Below are 26581 nucleotides of genomic sequence, written 5' to 3'. Positions count from 1 at the left end.
CCAGCTGCTACAATGCCACAGACTTAAGTCCATTGCTCTTATTATATGCTCTCACAACACCCTCTATTGCTTCTTACAGTGTTTATCATAATTGTTTAAATTAACTGTATTCTAATTGTACAGTATTTGACCCCTCTACTAAATTAAAGCTCTATGAGTTCAGTGAGTAGGTCTGTCCTGCTCACTCTTATTTTCCCAGGCTCAAGTACAGTACTGTATGCACAATACATAAATACTCACTGAATTAAAAACAAAACAAAAAGCAAGAAGAAGCTTTACTGATATGCTAGAAAAAAATTCTAGATTACATATCAAAGAACTAAATTATAAGATAACTTTGCTAAGTGCATCACTTTGAGCAAGTAATTTTCTCTCTCTGAGCCTCATTTTAATGATCTGTGAACTGAAGGAGTGTGGTTTACTAGCCTTTAACATCTCTTTCAACTCTAATTTGTTTCCCAAAGGACCTCCCTCTACCTGCATTTCTTTTTGTGTTGACCTTTGTTTTTATTTCTTCTACTTTACACTTATCATCAATTGCTTCCCTCTATCCATTCTTTCCTCTTTACTACCTGTAATGTGAAAGTATCTCTTGATATGTGAACTCTCATCATCCAAATATTTGCTACAGTGACTTGGAAATTTTTAACCTAAAATTGACCATCCAAATGGAAGTACCATTAAAAGAAATTCGCACGTGTATTCTGGCCAAAAACATTAGGTTGCACGTGAATCTGGGTAAGAGAAAGTGGAGTAGACTGCCATCCCCTATATCAGTTGTTTTCCCAACAGGATAGTATTTCGTGATCGTGCTGTTTAAAGGTTTCATGCAGTCAAAATATCTTTTAAGATAATGGAAAAGCCTGTGAAAAGTAGGTGAGCCAAGGAGGATTAGTAAACCTCTTACAGTGGGAGAAATGATGGAGATGATAAAGGCTAATGAGAGACAAAAGACGAAAGACATAAGCTTTGCTGTGCATATGTCCCCATGTACTGTGCACGTATGCCTGTGGTTCTTACCTATTTGTGAGAAACAATAAAATTATGAAAGTCGTGTTAGTTTTAGAAAGCCTTGTTAATTTTATTTTGTAGTGCTATTTGCATTCACTATGCATCTTAACAGATTATTGTTTACCTTACAGTATATATTTGCAGTCTAAGAGGAAGATGTAATGTGTATCTAATACTGTATATTGTGCATAAACATACCCACTAACAAGTTCATTAAATATTAATGATTTTGCTTGTTTATTTTTAGTTTAGAAGTTTTTGGTGGATTGCATATAGGTATGTACGATTGTAATATTGTATATATGAAGTATTAAGAATACTTAATATTTGGGGAGATTAATTGGGAGTTTTAGATGAGCTTGAACTAAATTTCTTTTTTCACTTAAAATCAGAATATAGTCTCCTGTTACGTGAAAATTTGCTATCCAACACATTTGCAGGCATGGATTAGATTTGGTTAAGAGGGGTGTCAGTTCTATTTGTTGGATGTATTGAAGAGAATATGCTAAATGCTTCCTTTTACTGCTTTATAGTCTCATATTAAGGTATTTGTTCCCTCCTCCTGATTTGAGGTCAGTGGTTTTTGATAAAAAGAAAGGTTTTTCACTTCTTATGTAAGTCAGCTAAGTTGCGTCAGGACTGAGCTGACTGAATTGGGTTGTCGACTTAGCAGTGAGTGACTGATAGGATTCTTTAGAGAAGCCTGTATTATCTCCTTGATAGTTTTCACTGTAAGCTCAGTGATTTGTGACTCAAACAGGTCACAATTCAGAAGAGATGCATATTTAGCTCTGTAATTCTATTTCACTTGATTCTGTGGAGTGAGGTAGAGCTATTAAAATTTTTTAATGCTGCCAAACTCTTGATGGGTTTTATTTTTAATGTAGTCTGCCTTCTTTGCTCCTTTAGATAGAGATACTGTTACAGTATTGGCTGTATAACCAATTGCTAAAACCTCAGAAACCGATCTCTCAATAGTGGTAAACTACTCTGTTTTTCCTTCTCCACTAAGAATCACATTCCTTTTAAAGCTCTGATTCTTTCCCCACAGCAGCTGCCCCTAAAGGAAAGTGAAGAGATTCAATTCAAAAAGAGGCAAGCGTGGGGGTATATTAATATAGGAAGAGGTGCTAAATATAACAGAAGAAATGAGTATTACATGGTGTTTGAGATTGATTCTTAGTATAGTTCATTTTTCTACCAGTAACAGCAATATGAGACACAAAAAGCATCTTGAGTTTTGATCATTTCTATAAGGCCATGGTTATGTTTTAAGGGACAGATTAGTATTTTCTTACACTTTTCTTAAATTTGCACAATACTTGGCTATTTAAGAAAAACTTGCATATAGACCTTTTTCTCCTTCTAAGGATTAGTATATAAGTGAATTGTTTTGAGTATTTTATATTTTTCTGTTTAGGTGAGAGTATAAACTGTAGATGTAAGTGGTCCTATTGGGGTTGAAGTACAGGGTGTGATTGACTGCCATCTGTCATCCGAACGCGGCCTCATCCACTACATGCCATTCAGTTACCCAAGCCATGGAGTTGCTTAAGCAGTACTTGGCCCTGTGTGGGAATTATGAGACTTATTCCTTCTAATGCATGTCCGAAAAGCAGCAGAAAACCATATCATCTGTTCTGCCTGCCCTTGAACGGCACACGTGATCAGGTGCAGTGCAAACTGTACTAGTGACACGGAAGGAGATGCAAGGTGGAACCATTGTGGTAATGGTTTCCCACCCTGGTCATCCTCTTTAAAATAGGTAGATAATAGCATCCAATTAAAATTAGTTCTTCTAAAAAAAGAAGTGTTACCTTTATCAAACATCTGATTGTCTTCTATAAAGGTCAGGCCTTCAAGGAACTTACTACGTTGTTATCAGGTAACTCTGGCCTGTGATGGAGCAGAGGTAGAAGCCCCTGGCTTAGGCCCTGGTGCTGCTGAGACTGAGAGGCAGGCAGCAAAGGGAGCCTTTGCAAATCTTAGTCTAAAGGAAATCACTCACCAGAAAGAAGTGTCCCTTGATGTCTCCTACCTGCCCTCCCTTTCTCTTAAAAAGGGTAATGGGCAGCATAGGGGATTTACTGACTAGCCACCAGAGATCAAGTAGCATGGCAATTAAGCCTCCATAGGTGAGAAGGAAACATAAATGGCTAGCTAAGCATAAAAGACACGATATAAATTCATTTTAACAAATAGTTACGGTCTCATAGTGAATTTATGATAGACTAAAATGTATTTTCATAAAGGCAAACATTTCTGACCTAGTAATGATTTTATATCTTAAACATACTGAATCATTTATTACTTAGTATCCTTATTACTCACCAAGGTGAGTGTGACCATATTTAAATCTACTGGGGCCATCGATTTGTATTCACTGTAATGTAATTTGCCAGCCCAAAGGTTCATTGCATGTCAGGACAAAGCAGAGTTCATAGCCGATAATTTTATGTTTGGGTAGTTATTATAAGAAGATTTTTGTTTGCTTATTCTGCAAATAGGTATTTTTCTGACATTTTGACAGAATATGGAGGGTGGAAATGTAAGGAGGGGATAAAATAAAGAAAATTAAACTTTAATTTTGGTTTATTAAAGACAAATCTGGTTGGTTTTGTCTTTCCTTTCAATACTATAAAAATGAAAGAGAGTGACTTAAAATATATTGATGCAGTAATTGATGGCAGCCACGTTAAGTCTTGATCAGACAGCATTAACACATTTATAAAATTATTTGGTCATATATCTAATGTCAGGGGGCTGCTGCTGAGCAGCATGTTACAGTCAGGGACATGAAGATTAAAAACCATCTTCATGTGGCAACTCTAACATTTCTTCTGTTGCAACAGAAATTGCCTGTAGAAAATAGCCAAGAATATACCACATTTTTAAAGCTGTATGGCAGGGCAAGGCTTTTATTCTTTTTAGAAAAATAAAGAACTATCTGTTGAAAAGATAGCTTGTTAGTTGGCCTATGAATATAAATGATATTTAAACTTGAACTTCTGTTAAAACTGTTTTGAACATTTTGGTGAAGAGAAAAATAGCCCTTTGTGTAGTTTGGGAAATTGACACGTTCTTAGCTAGTTTTGAGTAGCATAGCTCTGTTATAAAGTTATTTAGATGTATTTTTACTTCTGTTAAGAAAAGTGGTCACTCCAGTTCCGAGACTTAATAAAGTAATGTTTATACTTTGACTTTGAATTCTAACCAAATTCAGAATGAAAATGAGTCTGATGACTGAATTTTGAATGTTGGGAAGAACTTGCCATTAATAAACCGGGTTGGCTCTGGCATGGAAATAAACACACACACATGAAAATATAGATCTGTCTAAGTAGTTCAGACCTCTGCGGTTTATAACAACTACATGCTAGAAATGTGTTTCTTTTTTAATACATTAAAATTTCACCTGTATAGATAGATTTCCCAAAACCGTGTTTTGTTTTTGCTTTTTTAGGTTGGTACTAAGAATCAGTGAAAGGCTATTGAGATTGAATGAAACATTAGGGCCTGTGTTAGTTGGAAGAGTCTCTCTGTAGAATACTCTGTAAAGCTTGCTTTGGATGGCAGTAAATAGGTTTAGAATTTTACCAATTGCATTTAACTTATAATGTTGGAATTTTAAAAGAACATGTGGCTAGTAAATGATGTGATACAAAAGCAACTCAGATGAACTTCTACGGAGCTGTATGATAAAATAATAAAATTTCTCACAGCTGTTTTTTCTTTGACATTCTCCATATTTGGGTCATGGACTTGTTCTTTTCTACTCTCCTTACCCCTATTTCTGCTTTCAGTCAAATCCCTTTAATACTTTCCTACTGTAAGTCTTTTGAGATGCTTTCTAAGTCTGGAAGAGACAAGAAGATGCTTACCCTCCAAGAGAAAAGTTACAGCGAGACTAGTTACAGATTATACCTACTAGAATTTCCATTTTTATTCATCATCTTTGTCAAAGGATGTGACAGGCCCTGATGCTGCCTTCTCTGGTTACAAGGAAGGGTTATGTGGAAGGGTTATACACAAGAAAATTGTTGCTGTTGTTTCCTTACCAGGTAGTTACTAAATTTATATTAGTGCTTGAGGAGGCCCAGGGTTTGACTTTTAGATTGACAGGTAGACTAAGTAATCTGGCATTTTGAATGCTGTTTTGAAGTGATTTGGATATAATGGATTACAGTGACTCCTTCTAATTCATTACAAATTAAAAGCTTCCCTTTAGGTTTTCTTTATTCCTATTTTGCAAAAATTGGTTGCGGAATTCCCTGCTAAATTGCTATTTCGAAATTAGGGTCACATGAACTCTTTCTTTCTATTTCACTGTCACCAGTCTGTGACCCCAATTATTCCATGCCCGGCCATTACATTAGTCTCCCATCCATTATATAAGACCTCTGGTTTTTTTCTGCTTTATCTTAGCAAGCTATTGCCAGATTTCCTTAGAATCCTCACTGGCTTCCTGTGTCTAAGCAGTGGTTTTTAAAGTATGGTCTGTGGAACACTAGAACCCAAGGATCTCCCTGATCTGTTAGGTTAAAACTATTTTCACGATAAACTTACCCGTTTTAAAAAAAACTGTATGGACTTCGGCACTGGTGATGGAAAAGCAATTATGAGTAGAACCACTGAGGCAGTAGTAGTAAGATCAAGGAGGTGGCTCCAAACTATCAGTAGTCATTGCATTCTCCTCCGCCACACACAGGAGGGGGAAAACAGATAGTTTTCAGAAAATCCTTGAGAACTCAGCAAAAATCCTTAATTTTATTGACTCTCAACCCTAGAGTTCCCATCTTTTTAACATTCTGTCTGATGACACTGAGAACCACCCATGAGCTGCATACTGAAGTGTGACAGCTATCACAACAGAAAGCATTTTGTGCAAATGGCTGAACTTGCCACTTGTTTTCATGGAACACCGCTTTTACTTTGAAACAACTGAAAGACTATAGTTCTTTGGCAGACATTATCTGGAAAAAGAAAGACATAAAGCTCTCATTTAAGGAGAAAAAGCCAACAGTATTTATTGCTAATGATAAAATTCAAGACAAAAAATGCTTGATAGCTTCCCAGTAAAGACTTCTGTGATAAGGTCAAGACTTTTCTGAAGATTAATGAATATGATTTTTTGATATTACATAATGAAAAGTGCCATAATCTGGAAAATCTGCAAAACCAAACCAGTGTTTTGGAAATGGTCAGTGTATGATGTTAAAAACTCATGCATACGGGTAAAAAAAAATCCATTCAAAGATGAGGTACACCAATGATTTTTAATGTAACAGTATGAAAAGTTCATTGCTGTGGTGTCAGATTCCACATTTTACTCACTTTTAAGAAGTGTCCTCTTGTCAGGCTTTGGTGTAGTATTAAAAAAGATGATCCACAGTTATCTAAAAATGCTATTAAAATACCCTTTCCTTCCAACTGCATGTCTGTGTGAGCCCAGAGTTTCTTCATATACTTCAACCAAAACAACATGAAGCAATAGATGGAATGCTGAAGCAAATATAAGAACCCAGTCGCCTTCTATTCAGCCAGACTTCAAAAAGAGATTTCCAAAACTTAAAACAGCATCACTCCTCTCACTTATTTTTGTTTGTTTGTTTTAGATAATGGTTACATTTCATTAAAAATATGTGTATTAATATGCAGTAGGTTTCTTATCATTAACTATTTTTAAAAAATTTCTCAGTTTTAATTTCTAATATGGTAAATATTGATGAATATGGCCCATACAAATAAAAACTCTTTGAAGTCGTCAATAATTTTAAGAGTTTAAAGGGATCCTAAGATCAAAAGAATTTGAGAATTACTAGTCCCTGCATGATAATAGCCAGTCTTAGAGAAGTGCTCTCCAAAGGGATCCAGTGAGTAACTTCTGATGCTTTTTTTTTTTTAAAGATTTTATTTATTTATTTGAGAGAGAGCAGGAGAAAAAGCATGGGCAGGGGGGTGGGGCATAGAGAGATGGAGGAGCAGGCTCCTCACTGAGCAGGGAGCCAACACAGGACTCAATCCCAGAACCCTGGGATCATGACCTGAGCTGAAGGCAGACGCTTAACTGACTGAGCCACCCAGGCGCCCACCTCTGATGCTTTTTAATGTTTCTAAAATTATTCAGTATTTGTAATAAAGCCAGCATCCAGTGCACTTAGGAGCTTTATAGGACTGGGACAATGGAAAGCTAAATTTTTTTTTCCAGTTTTGCTATTAAGATTCTTATTTGTAATTCTGTTATCCTTTTCTTTAATAAATTTTAGACACTAAATATAATTGGAAGTCAAAAGTTCGAAGTATGTTACTAGAGCTGAGAGGGAGACGGAGGGAGGGAGGGAGAGAGAGAGATTGATATTGATTGATTGACTGATTGAGGGGTAGTATTGGTAAGGTGAGCCTGTCCTATGGTAATATAATATAATCTTAGTATATAGGCTTTACAAGTGTACCGTTAAATCTTCACGTAAACATGGAAACAAGGACATGATAGAATGAATGAGTTAAATCTATAGGTTATTTTATAATCTTATTTTATCTTGTTATTTAAAATGGCTTTTAAACCTTAATCCACCAGAAGTGCTTAAAAGAACCCCCCAAAATCACTTATTCTAACTTGTCTAATGTTTTCTTCCTTGGTATACATTCATACAAAGTGATCAAAAAGTGGGTATTAGATAATAAATGTGAAACTGTAAAATTTATAACATGGCTAACCGATCTCATCATTTAGACAGAACATTTTTTTATTTATTTTTTAAATACAGTGGTATTGCTCCCTACTTCATTCTACCTTTAGCACTGGGGAGGAATAGTTTGGGGTCCCAAAATGCTGTGTGAGACACTGTCTTATTTCACAATACAGCAAAGAAACCAACAGGAAAGCCCAGGTTGAAGGAAAGGAGAACATGAGACAGTGAGACTTTAGGAGAATTACTTAGGATGACACAGGGAAGGGAATTTAGGTTTTCTTAAATTCAGTGCTGATAACAGATTCTATTTGGTCAGGAAACCTGAGTTATGCTATAAATATAGTATCCTATGTTCTAATTTTATTGGACAGAGCCTATCACTGTCTTCTTGCTTAGTATAGATCCTAAGATTACTGTTCAAATTAAATTACAGTGGGCAGCTTCGGTCACCCATGGCTAACTTACGTAAGCAGGTTAGTCATTTGAATGAAAACTTGTCTAGGCCACAAAACCACCACATTTCCACATAAAGTAGGTGTATCCCTCTCTGTTGAAGTGGAGTTGGTATTTGACTCTAAAAATAAGCCTGCATTGTGGTAAAAATCTAACCCATTTGTTTGTCCAAATCATGTGAAGAAAATCAGCTTTGACATGGCTTTTAAGTATAGGCAAGAATCTTCTATATGTGTCAAAAAGGATTAAGAGTCACCTCGTTTCAAGCTTTTTGTGATAATTTTAGGACATTTTGAAGTCTACAGAAAACTTTAAAATGTAGATGCTCTATTAGAATACGGGGGGGCTTGAGGGTAGGGACGAGAGTTTGTGAACTGGGGAAGTTATAGATGTACACAGTGCAGAGGAGACAGACTCAGAACACTGAGGGGGAGAAAGGAAAGCAGTGAACTAAGAATTAGTAGCATGTCCAGCCAAGCCCCAGTAGCATGGGTTCTGTGACTGAGTTATTTGTAGGGTAGTTGATAAGCTCCCTTAAATATGCAGAGCAACAAGTTTAGATAGATTTTTAGAGAGCAAAGGAAGTTAAGCCAGGAGGAGCACTGAAAATAACAAGGCAATGCAAAAGGAGAGACCTACACCTAAGTGCCCTAGTTACGGACTTGTTTGTTTCTGACAGAATTCCAGCTCTCGCTTTGCTTATTTGGGTGATTATCATATAAAATATCTAGGACATTATTTGTATTTCCTTGAAGCCAGTACCAGCAATGCCTATCGTCCTGTGATAAAAAGTGTTGTAGAACGTAACAGTAACGAAAACACTCATGTAATAGATAAAATGTGCTTATTTATGATTTACAGCTCTCCTGCCCTATAGGTGTTTGTTTTCTAATTTCCCCAGTTTGAGATGCTCCTCTAGCATAATAACTACATTGTAATAAATAATGTCTTTAAAATCATCCCTTCAGTATATTCCTTACAGGAATTAGTCCTTCATGGCTAAAGAACTTTTAATATTCAACTGTCATAAAAGCTTTCTTTAGTGGATCTAATGTGTAGTTTTGATTAAGACGTGTTGCAAGTTTTATAGCAGCCCAATGAGTAAACAGGGTTCATATCAAAAAAATTTAAAGTAACAAAGTAAGAGTAACCACTTGGTATTTAATAGGGAAATGAGACATTTGAGAAGAGTCAGATATTTAGCTCTGATGTGTACCTCCACCTCTAAGAGACCTGATGGTAATATATTTAGATCTTGCCTTGAGGAAGTTGCTTTCTGTGTTTTTAAGATCTTACTGGCCTCTAGTGGTAATATGGTGCTATCCTTTAAATATTTTTAATTTTTGTGCGTGACTAGAAATAAAGCCATTTGGAAGACACTGGCTGATAATAGCTTCATTCTTTGTCTGGGGTCAGCAGTACTCTCAAAGTGTACATACAACGTCATCTTCCTGAAGACGAGAGGTTCTCTCTTTTTTTCTTGTCTCTGAGTCATCCCCACCTCTTTATTTTGAATGTTAGTTTAGCTGTGAAGCAACCTCCCATTGTTTTAGTACATGTACAGTGGTGATTACTGCGTCAGGTTTGTGCTAACAATTCTTTCTAGGGTTTCAGCCTTCTTTTCTGCAGACTGAAGCACCAATTTTCCCCTCTGTTTATAATAGTTTATTTTCTTCAAAGGTAGTTAAGTTTTCAACTTAGCATTTAGATTCATGTTTAAAACTCTTTAGTTCAATTTTGAAGAATTTTACATTTGAAATACTAGTCTACTAAGTAAGCACGATACTGATTTCTCACTTTTGTTTTTCATATTTGTCACTTAGATGTCAAGGGGCCACCTACCCATCGTCTGTCTTGTGGCCAGTCACCCTACACAGAGACCACAACATGGGAGCGGAAGTATTGCATCCTCACAGACAGCCAGTTGGTGTTGCTCAACAAGGAGAAGGAGGTGAGATGGATATTTCTGAGGAAAGCTACTTCTCTTTCTTTTTTTTCTTTTTTTTTAAGGTTTTATTTATTTATTTGACAGAGAGAGACACAGCGAGAGAGGGAACACAAGCAGGGGGAGTGGGAGAGGGAGAAGCAGGCTTCCTGCCAAGCAGGGAACCCGATGCGGGGCTCGATCCCAGGACACTGGGACCATGACCTGAGCCGAAGGCAGACACTTAATGACTGAGCCACCCAGGCGCGCCGCTACTTCTCTTTCTGACCAGATTCCTGAAAGCTAGTTTTTATTTGCATTTTGTTGTGTGACATTTATAGAAATGGAGGCTGTATGAATGATAAATTATAAGTATAGGCATACCTCCTTCTATTGAACCTCACTTTATTGCACTTGGCAGATATCACATTTTAACAGTTTGAGGGTTTGTGGCAAGCCTGTGCTGAGCAAGTCTGTTGGAGCCATATCTCCAGTAGCATATGCTCATTTCGTGTCTCTGTGTCACATTTTGGTAATTATCACTTCAAGCTTTTCCATTATTATTGTATTTGTTATGGTGATCTATGATCAGTGATCTTTGATTGATGTTACTGTTGTAATCATTTTGAGGCACCATGAACCATATCCATCTAAAACGGTGAACTTAATTGATAAGTGTGTATGTTTTGACTGCTCTGCCGATGGCTGCCCCCATCTCTCTCCCTCTTCTCTAGCCTGTCTGAGATTCCCTGAGACACAATATCGAAATAGGCCAGTTAATAACCCTGCAATGGCCTCTAAGTGTTCCATGTGAAAGGAGGACTCTCACATCTCTCACTCTAAATGAAAAGCTAGAAATGAGTAAGCTTAGTGAGGGAGGCATGTTGAATGCCAAGTGAGGCTGAAAGCTAGGCCTCTTGCACCAAACCAACTTATGAATGCAAAAGAAAAGTTCTTGAAGGAAATTAAAAGTGCTACTCCAGTGAACATAGGAGTGATAAGAAAGTGGAACAGCCTTAAAAAAAAAAAGAAAAGAAAAAAGAAAAAGAAAGTGGAACAGCCTTATTGCTGAGACAGGGCAAGTTTCAGTGGTCTGGATAGAGGATCAAACCAGCCATAACATTTCCTTCAGCCAGAGCCTATTCCAGAGCAAGGCCCTAACTCTCTTCAATTCTGTAAAGGCTGAGAGAGTTGAGGAAGCTGCAGAAGAAAACTGGAAGCCAGCACAGGTTGGTTCATGAGGTTTAAGGAAGGAAAGAAGCCTCCTCCAGTACATGAAAGTTCAAGGTGAAGCAGCAGGTGCTGATGCAGAAGCTGTAGCAAGTTCTCCAGCAGATCTAGCTAAGATCATTCCTGAAGGTGGCTACACGACACAACAGATTTTCAGGGTAGATGAACAGCCTTCTATTGGATGAAGATGCCATCTAGCACTTTCATAGCTAGAGAGGACAAGTCAGTCCTGGCTTCAAAGTTTCCAAGGACAGGCTGACTCTCTTGTCAGGGGCTCATGCAGCTGGTGACTTGAAGTTGCAGCCAGTGCTCATTTCCCATTCTGAAAACCCTAGAGCCCATAAGAATCATGCGAAATCTACTCTGCCTGTGCTCTAGAAATGAAACAACAAAGCCTGGATGACAGCACATCTGTTTACTACAGTACGGTTTCCTGAAATATTTTAATCCCACTGTTGAGATCTGCTCAGGAAAGAAGATTCCTTTCAAAATATGACTGCTCACTGACAATGCACCTGGTCCCCCAAGAATCCTAATGGGGATGTATATCAAGATTCATGTTGTTTTAATTAACGCAGTGTCCATTCTGCAGCTCATGGATCAGAGAGTAATTTTGACCTTCAAGTCTTATTCTTTAAGAAATACATTTCATGGGTGGCTCAGTCAGTTAAGCGACTGACTCTTGATTTCGGCTCAGGTTATAGTCTCAGGGTCGTGAGATCCAGCCTCAATGCCTAGCACAGAGCCTGCTTAAGATTCTTTCTCCCTCTTCCTCTGCCCCTTCCCCCACCTGTGTGTGTGCTCATGCTCTCTCTCTCAAAAAAACAAAAAAACAAAAAAACAAAACCCGAAAACTATATTTCATAAGGCTATAGCTGCCAAAGATGGATCTGTGCAAAGTAAATTGAAAACCTTCTGGAAAGGATTCACCATTCTAGATGCCTTTAAGAATGCCTGTGATTCATGGATGGGAACAGGTCAAAATATCCACATTAACAGAAGTTTGGGGACAAAGCTGATTCAAACTCTCATGGATGACTCAGGGATTCAAGACTTCAGAGGAGGAAGCAACCGTGGATGTCATCGAAATAACAAGAGAACTAGACTTGGAAGTGGAGCCTGAAGATGGGACTGAAGTGCTGCAATCCCATGGTAAAACTTGAATGGATGAGGAGTCTTTCTTGGGGATAAGCAAAGAAAGTGGTTTCTTTTTTTTTTTTTTTTTAAGATTTTATTTATTTGAGAGAGAGAGAGAGAGAGCACATGAGAGGGGGGAGGGTCAGAGGGAGAAGCAGACTCCCTGCTGAGCAGGGAGCCCGATGCGGGACTCGATCCAGGGACTCCAGGATCATGACCTGAGCCGAAGGCAGTCGCTTAACCAACTGAGCCACCCAGGCGCCCAAAGAAAGTGGTTTCTTGAGATGGGATCTACTCCTGGTGAAGATGCTGTGAAGACTGTTGAAATGACTACATAGGATTTAGAATATTATATAAACGTAGATGATAAAGCAACAGCAGGGTTTGAAAGGACTGACCCCAAGTTTAAAAAGTTCTACTCTAGGGTCCCTGGGTGGCTCATGCAGTAAAGTGTCTGCCTTCGGCTCAGGTCACAATGCTGGAGTCCCAGGATGGAGTCCCAGGATGGAGTCCCACATCGGGCTCCCTCCTTGGCAGGGAGTCTCTGCTTCTCCCTCTGATCCTCCCCCCTCTCATGTGCGCTCTCTCTCTCTCTCTCTCTCTCATTCTCTCTCTCTCAAATGAATATCTTTAAAAAAAAAGAGTTCTACTGTGGGTAAAATGCTATCAAACAGCATCGAATGCGACAGAGAAATTGAGAAAGGAAGAGTCCATTGATGTGGCAAACTTCATTGTTGTCTTACTTTAAGAAATTGCCACAGCCACCCCATCCTTCAGCAACCCCCACCCTGATCAGTCACAGCCATCAACATCGAGGCAAGGCCCTCCACCAGCAAAAAGATAATGACTCCCTGAAAGCTCAGATGATGGTTAGCATTATTTGGTAATAAAGTTTTTTAAAATTGAGGTATGTACATTGTGTTTTAGACATACTGCTATTGCACATTTAATAGACTACAGTATAACGTAAACACAATTTTTATGTGCACTGGAAATCCAAAAATCCACTAGACTCGCTTTGTTGTAGTGATCTGGAACTGAACCTGTATGCCTATAAGTAAAGGGTTGCTCGCATCATGATGATATTCAGTTGTCATGAAGGAACGAGTTCAGCAAGATAGGGTTGGATTTTCACTGAGGAACAGTGAAATAGATATTGAGTTGAATATTTTGGAATGAGAACAGATTGGATTTGGTAGACCTGGCTCCAAAAATTGCTCGGAAGAGCTATGGGACGTGATGTCCGTGTAGCTACTGTAACAGATGGCACTCTCAGGGATTCACTGAGAGAGGTTTAATGAAGGGACTATTGACAGAGACATGGACAGCATAAGGGACCTACCAAAGAGTGTGAAGCACCATGAACTAGTAACAGCAGAAATCTTGTTATCACCCTAGACTTTCAGGGCCAAGGAGGGAGCGGTGCTTCTGGAAACCAGAGGATGGGTTGCACGAGAGGGCTGCTTGGCAGTTGCTGTAGCACTACACAGAAGAGCACGGCTTCTGCCCAAACAAAGATGGCCAGCAGGGAGGAAGCAAAGGAGAAGAAACCCTCCAGCTCTTTTCCTGCCTTCTGATTTCTTGCCAGTTGTTACCTACTAGCCAGACGTAACTTGAAGCCAGAGGAAAACAAGATTGCTCTTGCACCAGAGGGAGAGAAGGGCCGCGGGTACATCTGGAGAGGTTAACAGAATGTAGTTAGCCCATCATCAAGCTCTAGGTAAACTCTCTGTCCTAAATGAAGAAAACCCTTGAGCTTATCATATGCTGTTTACTACTCTACTCAAACTGTGACAGTGTACAAGTCCTTCCACATCCAAATGACTCATCTGCTTATTGCTGATCTATCAGAGAGTTGAGATCATTCTGATTTGGGAGGTCCATAACCCCGCTTTACCCCCTACCTCCACAGCATAAAAAAAATGAGTGAATATGATCTTGACAGAGAAGAGGGATTAATGGGAGGGAAGGAGAAGAAAAGATCTGGCTCAACAAAGGACAAAGATTACTTGCCAAAAATAGAGGTAAATACCTAAAAAGCTGTAGGTAAAATATCAGTTTAGTAAGTCATCCTTCCTGAGAAGTGAGTTCAAGGCGAGCAGTGAACAGCAAGTACGTTTCTCAGCTCTTGGCTATGGATCCCTATCTCCCTTTTCTCTTCTCCTTCTTCTCTGTCCCTTTTCTTTTCCGTCCCTTCTCTTGCTCAGCAGTCTTTAATATAGTAAAGCCAAGGTAATAACAAGAAAAGAATTTTAGTTCCTTTATTTTAGTTCTTTTTTAAATGATTTTATTTATTTATTTGACAGACAGTGAGAAAGGGGAACACAAGCAGGGGGAGCGGGAGAGGGAGAAGCAGGCTTCCCGCTGAGCAGGGAGCCCGATGTGGGACTCGATCCCAGGACCCCAGGATTATGACCTGAGCTGAAGGCAGACGCTTAACAACTGAGCCACCCAGGCGCCCCTCTTTTATTTTAATTCTTACTTCCGAGGGCCTAGCTCAGGTGCTCCCTATGATGCTTATTCTTTTTCTCCATCTACTGAAAAATCTGCCTTACTTTTGTTACCATCTCCCTACCCGTGACCCTTTTCCAGTATTTTAAGTTTTATTTTTTTATTTTTATTAAGTTTTATTTTATTACAATAATGTAATAAAGGTCAGCCTTTTCCGAGATAGTCTAGTTCATGTTGCTGTGTTTATATTAAGTTAATACATAATAAAAATTGGTGGAGTGAATATTAGTATAAAAGATTTCTAGTTATCCGATTTGAATAAACAGATAATTGAAAATGTTCATTTTAACCAACCTGCTTTGTCAGCAGTCATTTATCAGAGCTATTAATAAGGAGTGTTATGAATAGATCATTTGCTATCTTTCTGCCCTTATCTACCTTTTATTCAATTTAGTACTGTAAGAAATTAAATAGTGTCAGGATAGAGAGCATAAGGTCAAGAAACATGCCTTATCTAGAACCAAAATGAAATCCACTGATTAAAGATTACTGATGAATTGAGTATTCCAGGGCTGGGCCCCCCCTTTGTCTCATAAAATAACTGTCCATGAGGAGTAACTTTCGGAAACAATATCTTGCATACTTTCCTTATTTTTATGCCAGTCATCCTGAGTAGCCGTGGACAAATGGGGAACCCCTCATCTCCCACAGTCTGTATATGGCTCTGTAAATCCTCTTTTCTGTCCCTGCCTTCTGCTCATCTTTTACCACCTCTTAAAACCCTATCACTATACCCTCTGCAAGCCACAGTCCATCATCAGCAAACCCAGCTGTTTCTTCCAGCTGTTCTTTGTAGGCATCCCTTAACTTCTTGGTTTCAAGAGAATCTGTGTTTTCCCTGAGAACACCATCTTCTGTGAGGTCCTGTCAAGTGATGGCTGTTTTTCTCCCACAGCCCTCATACCACACTGCCTGTAGTAGTTGTTCTTCCTCTTTCTGACTGCTTCCTGCCCTCCCTCATTTTCCCTAAAAAGTCCAAATCCTGCTTCTCCTCTTCCAACCCCCCAGTCATTCCTTTTCATTTTTTGTTGATTTGAGCTCCTGGCTCATTATCATTAGCTTCAACACTACTTTGGCCTTATTTTGTGATGATTCCAAAATCTGCAGAGACGCTTCTTCCAACACACTGGGTCTGAGGTCCTTGACCTCTCTCCTCCAAGAATCTTTTCCTCTACCCCATCTCATCGCTACAACTTCTTCATATGCTCAATTTCACTCATTTTACACTCTCCTCATCACCTTCTGCCTTTCTAGCTCATCCCTTATTCCAGCAATCCTTCAGTCCTTTTGAGACCCATGGTCCATTGATGCTATAATCTTTTCTGACCCTTAGACCTCTGATACCCTCTCTTCCCTCTTCACCCAGCCTGAATTCCATGGTCAGCCATTCTGATCACTCCCTTGCATCCTATTTCCTTGCCCTTCTCATGCATTATCATGCTTGCTCGGCAATGCGACAGCTCCCCAATCAAATCCTGCCCCTCTTCTGTCTTGCCCTGCTTCCATGCAGCATAATGTGTCTGCAGAAGATCCATCATGCTGACGGTCTTTAAACTAATAGCTGCAAACCTCATGTGAGCCCTTAATGCTGCGTGGAAATCACAAAACATTTTCCTAGCTTAATTATTGTTCAGCTCTCCTGAACTAATGCTTCTCAATCTATGTGTGGTGAAGGACCAGTATTTTCTCCACCTGACTGTGAACAAAATACAATAAAATGAATAGTTAAGAAAATTGAAATTTTAAAAAGATGTAAATACACAAGTTCCAATTTTTAATTAGATTTAACCAAAATTAAATTATAATTCAACAAATATACACAGAATAACCATAACACAGGACAAGAAGAAATAAAATCATGAAAATTGTACATGTTCATGGAAAGTGAGCTGTACAGTGAAACCCATTGATCACATGAGGCACACTTCTCAATTTCTGCACTGTTAAATTATTTATTGCAGACCAGTAACAGTTTACACAAGACTTTGGACCACACTTTGAGTAGCACAATCCAAAATGATTTCTTTTTTTTTTTTAAGATTTTATTTATTTATTAATGAAAGACAGAGAGAGAGAGAGAGAGAGGCAGAGGGAGAAGCAGGCTCCCAAGGAGCAGGGAGCCTGACGCGGGACTCGATCCTAGGACCCTGGGATCACGACCTGAGCCGAAGGCAGACCCTTAACCATCTGAGCCATCCAGGCGCCCCAAAATGATTTCTAAAATGACTTTTTCTCAGGGCCTCTGGATGGCTCGGTCAGTTAAGTGTCTGTCTTCTGCTCAAGTCATGATCTTGGGATCCTGGGATTAGGCTCTCTGCTCAGCGGGGAGTCTGCCTCTCTCTTTCCCTCTGTGCATGCACTCTCTCTCTCACTCTCTCTCAAATAAATAAATAAAATCTTTTTTTTTTAAGATTTTATTTATTTGACAGGGAGAGACACAGCGAGAGAGGGAACACAAGCAGGTGGGAGTGGGAGAGGGAGAAGCAGGCTTCCCACCGAGCAGGGAGCCCGATGCGGGATCGATCCCAGCACCCTGGGATCATGACCTGAGCCGAAGGCAGATGCTTAACGACTGAGCCACCCAGGCGCCCCCAATAAATAAAATCTTTTTAAAAAATTATAAAATGACTTTTTTTCACATCTCCTCTATTCTAATCCTTTCTCTCTTACCCTCTTGTAGCTGGTTACTTTGCTGTGTATTTCGCTGAGAAAATTCAAGCACCCAGAAGAGAACTTCTGCATACTTCATTACCATATACCATGTCTGCCCATCCACCAGCAAGCATTTCCCTATATCCTGATTTGTCTCTCTTAACTATGGTTGACCTGTCTACAATCCAGTGGTCAGCCCCTCCACGTGTGTGCATTCCATTACTTCTCGCCTATTCAAGTATGGATCACTAACAATTCTCCCCTGCTTCTTTTATGTCTTTAATTTTTTGCTCTCTACTGGATCATTCCCCATCAGCATGCTATTATTTTTCCCATCTTAAATGAAGAAATAAGCCTGGATTAATCTCACTCCTCTTTCTCTGCATCCCTTAACACTAAAAATTCTTGAAAACTTTTAAACCCATTGTCTCTAATTCCTCTTCTCTCATTCTCTGCTCCATCAGATTCTTACACCACTTATACTCTTGTTAAGCTCACTGGTGACCTCCACCTCACTAAATGAAGGGGTCAGTTCTCCACTCTCATCCTACTTCATCTATCAGTGGCATTTAATACAGTTATTACTCCTTCCTTCTAGAACCACTTCTCTTGGCTTCTATGACCTCATGCACTCTTAGTTTTCCTCCTGCCTCTCTGGAGTCATCCCTCCTCCTGAGTCATCTTTGCAGATTTCTCTTCTCTTTAAATCCTAACAGGGGAGTGCTGCAGAGTTCAGTCCTTGGGCCTTACTTCTTGAGAATCTCATCCAGTCTTAAGACTTTCAGTACCCTCTAGTGCTGTGATTCCTAGTTTTACATCTCAGGTCTATACCTCTCTCTTCTCTAGACCCATATATCCATTTCCTATCACACCCCTACTTGGAGAAATAGTCATCTCTAACATGCCTCACACTGGACCCCTAATTTTCCCTCCCAAAACCTGCCAGAGGCCATCTCTATCTCCATTAATGGTAACTCCATTCTTGTAAGTTTTCAAGGCCAGAAACTTCCCCAACTCACTCTGTCCCAGCCATTCTGGTATTGTTAGGATTCTTGAGCATCAGCATGTTCCTGCCTCAAGGCCTTAGCCTTGCTTTTCCCTCAAATATTTGTGTGACTCACATCCTCCCCTCCTTCAGCTCTTTACTTACCTTACACCTGCTCACCTTCTCAGTAAGGCCCACCCTGACCAACCTATTTAAAATTACAACCCCTCCTCATATCGCCCATCTAAAACTTTGATCTAATTACTTGGCTCTGATCTTTTTTTCCCCATAGCATTTACCACCTTCTGAAATGCCTTATAATTAATTTATTATGTTTATTGTATCCCTTCCCCTATGAGGATGTAAGCTTTAGGGCAGGGATTTTGTCTGTTTTGTTCGGTGCTGTTTTCCTCAGTGCTTAGAAAAGTTTCCGACACCTAAGTAAATTCTCAATAAATACTTGTCCAATAGATTTTTTAAAAGGCAAATTATAAACTTTGATCCTGAATAGCCATTTCCTTAATATAAATTTGAGACTTTTCTATCTTTTCCTTCTATGTTATAAATCTTCCCAGAACATGAGGCTTAATTCCATATTTTTTCTAAAACTAGGTAATAAAAAAGGAGAAAAATAATCCATAAGGTACTTTTCCATTGTTGAATATTTGATTCATTTTTATTTATTTATTGAGCATCTATTTTGTGTGCAGTATTGTGGTTGCAAAAATGTAGTCTATTTGGGGACACATTGAGGTAAATTAAAAGCCATAAAACTCAACAGAGGTGATAGCTATACACCACTGTGAATGTACTAAATGTCACTGAATTATTCATTTTAAAATGGTTAATTTTAGGTTAAGTGAATTTCACCTCAATAAATTATTTCAAAAATTATAATATAACCATAAGGGAAGGATTAACTGACATATTGCCTGGGTGGGTTGTGATGTGAAATGAAGAACGCCAAGAAAGATTTTACAGAGAAATTTATGATTGAGCCATGTCTTTAGGGACAAATAGAAGCTCAGCTGGAGGAAAAGTAGGGAAGGATAGTCCCAAGTATGTGTAAGGATACAAAATCAAGAAACATAGCTCTTTGGCAAACTGCAAAATGTTCAGAATTTTTGGAATAAAGTTTGCAAGAGGAGAAAAAAATAGCTGATAGCTGGCAAGAACGAAATAATAAAGTGCCTTGAAGGCCATGCTAAAGAATTTGGATGTTATCCTGGAAATGATTTAGACCATGGAAAGGTATTTAACAGGGCAATAACATCATCAGATTTGCTTCCTAGAAAAGTAACTCTGTTGATCATATGGAAAATTGAGTGAAGGGATTGGAAGGAACTACATGAGTACATGAGAAGTAAGATTATTACAGTAGACCTGGTAAGGGATGATGAAGGGATGATGAGGGTACAAAGCAGATACAGAGACAGTTTAATGCCCTGAGACAGGTGTGTTCTGCCATTAAGTTGGAAAAACTGGTTTAAATCTCTGATAAAATGTAAAGCCATTGCTGTGCCTGCTACTTAAATGATAAACTTAATATATTGTTAATTTCATTACAGGAAAGGATTAGAAAGCCACTTTTTTGGTGGAAGGATCAGAGTATGCTGTCACGCTTCTACCTTTCACCCACATTATCATGAAGAGTATAACACTTACCTTTGGAATTATGCATTGAAAATTTAGAATTCACTGAAACAAGGAGTTTAAGGGATTTCCTGCTAAAATTACCTAAAAAGGCTGTTTTAAACCTTAATCAACTAATCACCAGGGTGTTTATTGCTGTGTTCAAAAGATAATTAAGAGATTCTATAAGGATTTAAACTGAAGCCTTAGCCAGGCACTGCTGGAATGTGGGAGGATTATATTAGTCTAGTATCACTCATGTATTCAGTGTGTGGGATCTTTTAGTGCTCTCTCTTAACTCTGCATGTTTCCTGTCAGAAATGGGAACAAGTCAGCTTGGGGGATATACATGGGAAGAGTGTTAAATACACCACTTACCAACTTGAGAATATAACAGAAGGGTAGGTCTGGGCAGAACGCTGAAAGAGAAAGAGAAGTCTGCCAGGAGTATCACCTTGAGAAATGACTCATTGGTTCAGTAAATTGCTTCATGCAAATTGTGCCAAATAGACATTGCTTATGTGTTATGAAATATACTTTCCTGCCCGGATGCCAGCAAAGCACCCAGCTGGCTTGGCACCAACCCAGTTCAAAGAGGGTGTAGGAGGCCATTTGAATTCCATTTTGCTTGCAAGAGATAAGACCAAGTAAACGAGAGATTAAGGAGTGGAGGGAAATGGCAGAGAGGACAATCATGAACCCCTTCGGGGTACAGCCAGCATAAAAATACAAAAGAAAGCTGAATTTGTGAGTTTCTTTCTTTTGGCAATAATAAGCCATTCGGAAGGATAAACCTGGCTCCATTTTTTCTCCATTCAGACTCTACTTTCTGTAGTTGGAATTTTGAAAGCTGGATGGTAGCGTATAGGCAGCAGGGTAGTAATAATGTAATTTAAAAATATCTTAGAATATTTTTATTGCTTTTGGAAAGCAATACTTACACTCAGATATATTGATGAAAATAGCATTTAGGCTTTGTGCAAACAGCCAAAAATCAACTATTATTTATCCTGGGGTAATATTTCCTTCAGAACCACTTACAGATTATTCAGCAGATACATAATGTGCCCCTGTATTGTGCATTCACTAGTTAGGAGTTACAAAGAATAAAACAGTTCCTTCCCCTCTCTAGCCCCCATACCAAACTTTGTTGTGGAAATAAGACAGATTTTAAATGGCATTTGATAAATAGCACAAGTAAACTTGGTAGAATAAAAGAAATAAATTCATTTATTCTAAAGGACTGTAGTCTGTGTTATTAAGATGCTATTGGCAATGGGACATGACCAAGGGAAGCTTAAATAAGGAAGCGATTTGATCAAAGCTATATGTTATGAATATTAATCTGTGGAATGTCTTGGAAAAGGGAGAGATAGGAAGGAGACAGACCAAGGAAGAGACAACCATTCCTCTGATCTAAAAACTGGAATAGTTTCCCAGTGGTTCCTGAATTATGTATGACCTGGTATTAAAACCCTCCCAATGCAATCATAATATATTTTGGTGTTCTATAGTCTACCACACTTCTAGAGGTTCTTGCTAAATTGGCCTACCCCCTGTTCCAAAACAAAGCAAAAGTCATAGGTTTACAACTTCTTGGCGGATAGGTTTTTTCCTTTGCCTAACATGGCCCCCATCTCTAGCTATCAAATTTTCATTCATTCATTTGTGGATTGGAGCTATTTTAAGGTTTGGGGATTGACTTTTAAAGGTATAAGCTATTGACTTGGAAGCTACTGACAAGATATTAGTTGTACAAATGAGTAATTATAATTCAATGTAATAACTGACAGAGAAGGATCTATTATTGGAGGAACCTCAAGGAGGTATACCTTAACTTTCCCTTAGGGGATTAGTGGAAGGGGAAGATTTCTGGAAGAGGTGATGCCTGTCCGAAGGGTTAAGATGAATAGGAGTTTGCTTGGCAGGTATAGATAAGAAACTAAGGAAAGATATTTCAGGCTGAGAGAACCAACTAAGCAAAGCACTGAGCTACAAAATAGGGAATATATTAGGGAAATGCAAGCAATTTGGTATTCCTAGAATTTAAAATCTGAATGAAGTGGCCAGATTGTAGAAAACCTGGTATACTGTATTAGGGAGTTTGCACTTACTCTATAAGGTAGTAGTTTTAAAACACTCTTTTAGCAGAACCTTTGCTTTGTGGAGAAGCTTATGCAGAAGCCCTATATAGCAGATAAACACAGAATTATGCTCTGGTGGAAGCAGAGAGATACCTCCCTGTCATCACAAACTTCCACACACAAACATGCTGTCATGCCTTGGAAAACCACTGCTAGAGGTGAAGGAGAACAATTGAAGGGCTTTAAGCCTCACAATGATATGATCAAATTTGCATTTTGGAAATACTCTGATGACAATGTAGAGGACAGATCTAAGGGGCAGAACATCACCAATGAAGAAACCATATTAGTAGTTTGGATAAGAGATGATAAGAGGTTTTGGCACCAGCCGTGATGGACTAACTGGTACAAGACTTGCCCTCCTATTAGAAAAAAAACCACCATAAAACTAGAGATTATATGTTTTTATATATAATGTTTTCAGGCATTGGACAGTACACAGCCAAAGACAGTGATCATCTCCATTGCCTTGGCTGTCTGCTGTGTACCATTTCCCAACTGTGCTCTTCTATTTGAAGTCCAAGCATAGTGCGGTAGTCCCACTGAACTGAGGAGGCAGAGAGCAGAATTCTACAGGTGAAGGTGCTAGAATCTGCTGGAAAGGATACTGGCAAGTCTTTGGCCAAGGGCCAGACTACACATGCTCAGGGCAAGACTACCTAGGTTTTCCAGAGAGCGACTGAAGTGTTGAGAACAAAATAGAGATACTAGTGTTGTACTGAACAATGACAGAGACCTGCACTGCCAGTGAGAAACCTCTTTAAAGCCTTACCACCCCAGGCATCCAGCTGAGAGACCAGAAAGATCCTGCCTGAGAAACGCAGAAGTTGAGATTTAGTAAAGCTAAGTGATTTTATTTATGTCTCCACATTTATACCTCCACACCACATAGTACTGGTGGTCAAGGATTAGTAAACAAATAATTATAGCTGGAGGCCCTGAGAATAGATCAGTGGTTCTCAGCTTTGCTTGCACATTAGAGTGACCTGGGAAATTTTAAAAATTTCAATACCCAGGCTACACTCCAGCCCCTGAACTCAGAATGCCTAGGAGTGGTCTAGGCGTCAGTGTTTTTTAAAGCTCCCTTAGGTGATTATAATTTGCAGCCAAGGTTGAGAACCTCTCTTAGGGATGACACTTTGAGAAGCTTAGCCAGGATAGGAAGGAAAGAAACACCACCTTAGGGCAGCGATTCTCAGCCCTAGTAAGCATACGAATCAATTGCAGACATGTTAAAACTTGGGTTTCTGGGCTGCACCCCCAGAGTTTCTGATTTGGTAGTTTGGGGTAGGGCCTGAGGATGTGTGTTTCTTTCTTTCTTTCTTTTTTTTTTTTTTTTTAAAGATTTTTATTTATTTATTTGACAGAGAGAGACACAGTGAGAGAGGGAACACAAGCAGGGGGAGTGGGAGAGGGAGAAGCAGGCTCTCCGCTGAGCAGGGAGCCTGATGCGGGGCTTGATCCCAGGATCATGACCTGAGCCGAAGGCAGACGCTCAACGACTGAGCCACCCAGGCGCCCCGAGGATGTGTATTTCTAACAAGTTTCCCAGGTGATGCTGTTGCTGGGGCATGGACACCCACTTGCTTTGAGAGCCACTGCTTAAGGAGATAAGAAAGCTGAGGAAGTATTTTTTTTTTCTTGAAAAGGATTAAAAAGTCCTTCTAAGGATATAGTAGACCCGAACATTTTTTAAGCATTTTTAAGGAACTGCTTTCTTTTTTTTTTTAAGTTTTTTTTTTAAAGATTTTATTTATTTATTTGAGAGAGACAGAGAATGAGAGATAGAAAGCACGAGAGGGAAGAGGGTCAGAGGGAGAAGAAGACTCCCTGCTGAGCAGGAAGCCCGATGCGGGACTCGATCCCGGGACTCCAGGATCATGACCTGAGCCGAAGGCAGTCGCTTAACCAACTGAGCCACCCAGGCGCCCTTCTTTTTTTTCTTTTTTTTTTTAAGATTTTATTTATTTATTTGACAGAGTGAGACACAGCGAGAGAGAGAACCCAGGCAGGGGGAGTGGGAGAGGGAGAAGCAGGCTTCCCACGGAGCAGGGAGCCTGATGCGGGGCTTGATCCCAGGACCCTGAGATCATGACCTGAGCCGAAGGCAGACGCTTAACAACTGAGCCGCCCAGGCACCCCTCTTTTCTTTTAAGTAGGCTCCACACCCAACATGGGGCTTGAACTCACAACCCCAAGTTGCATGCTCTACCTACCAACTGAGCCAGCCAGGTGCCCCAGGTCTGCTTTCTTTTGCTATTAGTGTGATCTTGGTTTCTTGTACTTGACTATCTGTGTAATCTGTATGTACTCAGATTGAAATAAAAATTAATTCCTATGTAATTCTAAACAAAATGAAAGGAGATTTTGTCAGACAATATAGAGGTATACGTTATATGTATAATGTTTTCTAGGTAACCTGATTTATTTGTGCCATATTGCTCTTCATTGTCATGGATAGTTTGGAACTAACAAAGAGGACTAGGAGTCAGAGATTCAGTTTGACTTTGTTATTAACATGTCTTAGATACCCGAGAAGTCATTTACACCTCACTATGTTCTTTCCTTATCTAAAATAGAATGAATTAAGGGGTGCCTGGGGGACTCAGTGGGGTAAGCGTCTGACTCTTGGTTTCGGCTCAGGTCATGATCTCGCAGTCTTGGGATCCATTCTTGTGTTGGACTCTGTGCTCAGCGTGGAGTCTGCTTCAGTTTTCTCTCCCTCTCCCTCCCTCCCACCCCATCCACACTCTTTCTCTCTCTCTCTCTCTCTCTCAAATAAATAAATCCGTAGAGTGGAATGAATTAAAGCACTTGACCCATCCTCCCCACTCCCCTGAGGAAAAAAAGAGCATTCAGAACCACAGTATAAAGGCAAAGAGGTTAAATAAAAAAAAAAAAAGAAAAATTCCTCTCATGTTTTAAAACTGGGAAGATATGTAATATTTAAGGACTTGTTCAGTATAAACAAGCAAATGTGAACTAGTAAACTAAATTAGGGCAATCAGAAAGAACAAGATTGCTTTTCTAAAATTGACTTTCTAAAACTGATTCTCTGGCTGTGTTCTAAGATTTGTGAACTCCAGCTTTGTTCATTTGAAGATATTTGGAATATGATCCCTCTAATTTTCAGAGAGTAGATCAGTAGGTTTTAAAAAAATATTTTAGGTAAGAATCCATTGATAGTGTTGTAAAAGTAAAATATTCTTAAGAAATGCAGGTTTAGAATAAAAGTCAACACTGTTCTCCCTCAATATTCTGAGTCAGGGGGTTAAATGCCCTAACCTTTAAGGGTGATACTTTGAATAAAACCTTTGATCATATTTTAAGAATGGGAAACAAAGAATCTACATTAAAACTTTGACAAAATAGTTGTGTGAGTGAATTTTAGGCCCAAATAAGAAGTTTGATATATTTTATTTTTCTCTTCCTTAGATATGTTAGAGACAAAGTATATGATAATAGAAGCCATTTCTTTCTTTTTTTCTGCATATAGTCAGTATAAATTTCCACAGGAAAGATCATAATGGGTCATTCCTTCCTAAAACATAAAAAATAACCACTGTCTTTTTTCTGCATGGCTTAGGCCTTCATTATTTCAGATTATTGGCATTTTTAGAGCTATAGCAAAGATGATTGTGTTTATTTAGGTTCATCTGTTTGTTCAAAGATTCAAACTATTTTTTTCCAAAGCTTACCCCCATTCTATCCTACTTTGAAGGCGGGTAGAGAATTCATTTTTGCCTTTCTTACCAGGAAGGAGTTATCTGACCTCTTGGTACTACTTTCTTAATTATTTAAGTAGAGACAATATAATTTCTATCTTGAAAGGGATGGATGATTTAACTTACTCTTTGTAAAGTCTTCTATTATAGAGTACTTTTGGAAGAGTTCATGTCTTTATTGATGCTATTATTTGGTCTCCTCTTATTTTTTAGAATTTCACCTTTCTTCATTCTGCCTTGTGGTTTATCAACGTGCAAGCCGTAACCATAGTTACAGGAGTTTTTGGTCCTATAGAGAGTATGCAAACTTTCAGTTTTTATGAAGACATTAGGACTTGGCCCTTCAGACTCTCTGTAACACAGAGAGTTTCCCTTGCTGTCATCCCCATGACCCCAGTCATAGGGGTTGGGTTACTGAGGCAAGGCAGGAGGCATAATACAGTTAAGCCTTTATCTATCCCAATTTTGCGGATTAGTTGATGCCT

General features: G+C 39.0%; 1 protein-coding gene across 7 annotated transcripts in view; it reads left to right on the top strand.

The window, feature by feature from the left end:
• Nucleotides 1-26581, top strand: part of RASAL2 (RAS protein activator like 2) — a 349893-nt gene that overhangs the window by 156928 nt on the left and 166384 nt on the right. For all 7 annotated transcript variants that reach the window (XM_088016941.1, XM_088016940.1, XM_028092076.2 and 4 more), the window contains exon 2: nt 9980-10107. In XM_088016941.1, the coding sequence (XP_087873067.1) occupies nt 9980-10107 (128 nt within the window). The remainder of the gene's footprint in view (nt 1-9979; nt 10108-26581) is intronic.

This window comes from Eumetopias jubatus, unplaced genomic scaffold, assembly GCF_037043125.1.
Source record: "Eumetopias jubatus isolate StellerSeaLion01/CBP00866 unplaced genomic scaffold, mEumJub1_p1.0 scaffold_12, whole genome shotgun sequence".
Classification (NCBI taxonomy): Eukaryota; Metazoa; Chordata; class Mammalia; order Carnivora; family Otariidae; genus Eumetopias; species Eumetopias jubatus.
The sequence above is the reverse complement of the archived record's forward strand: the minus strand, read 5'-3'. Positions and strand labels throughout refer to the sequence as shown.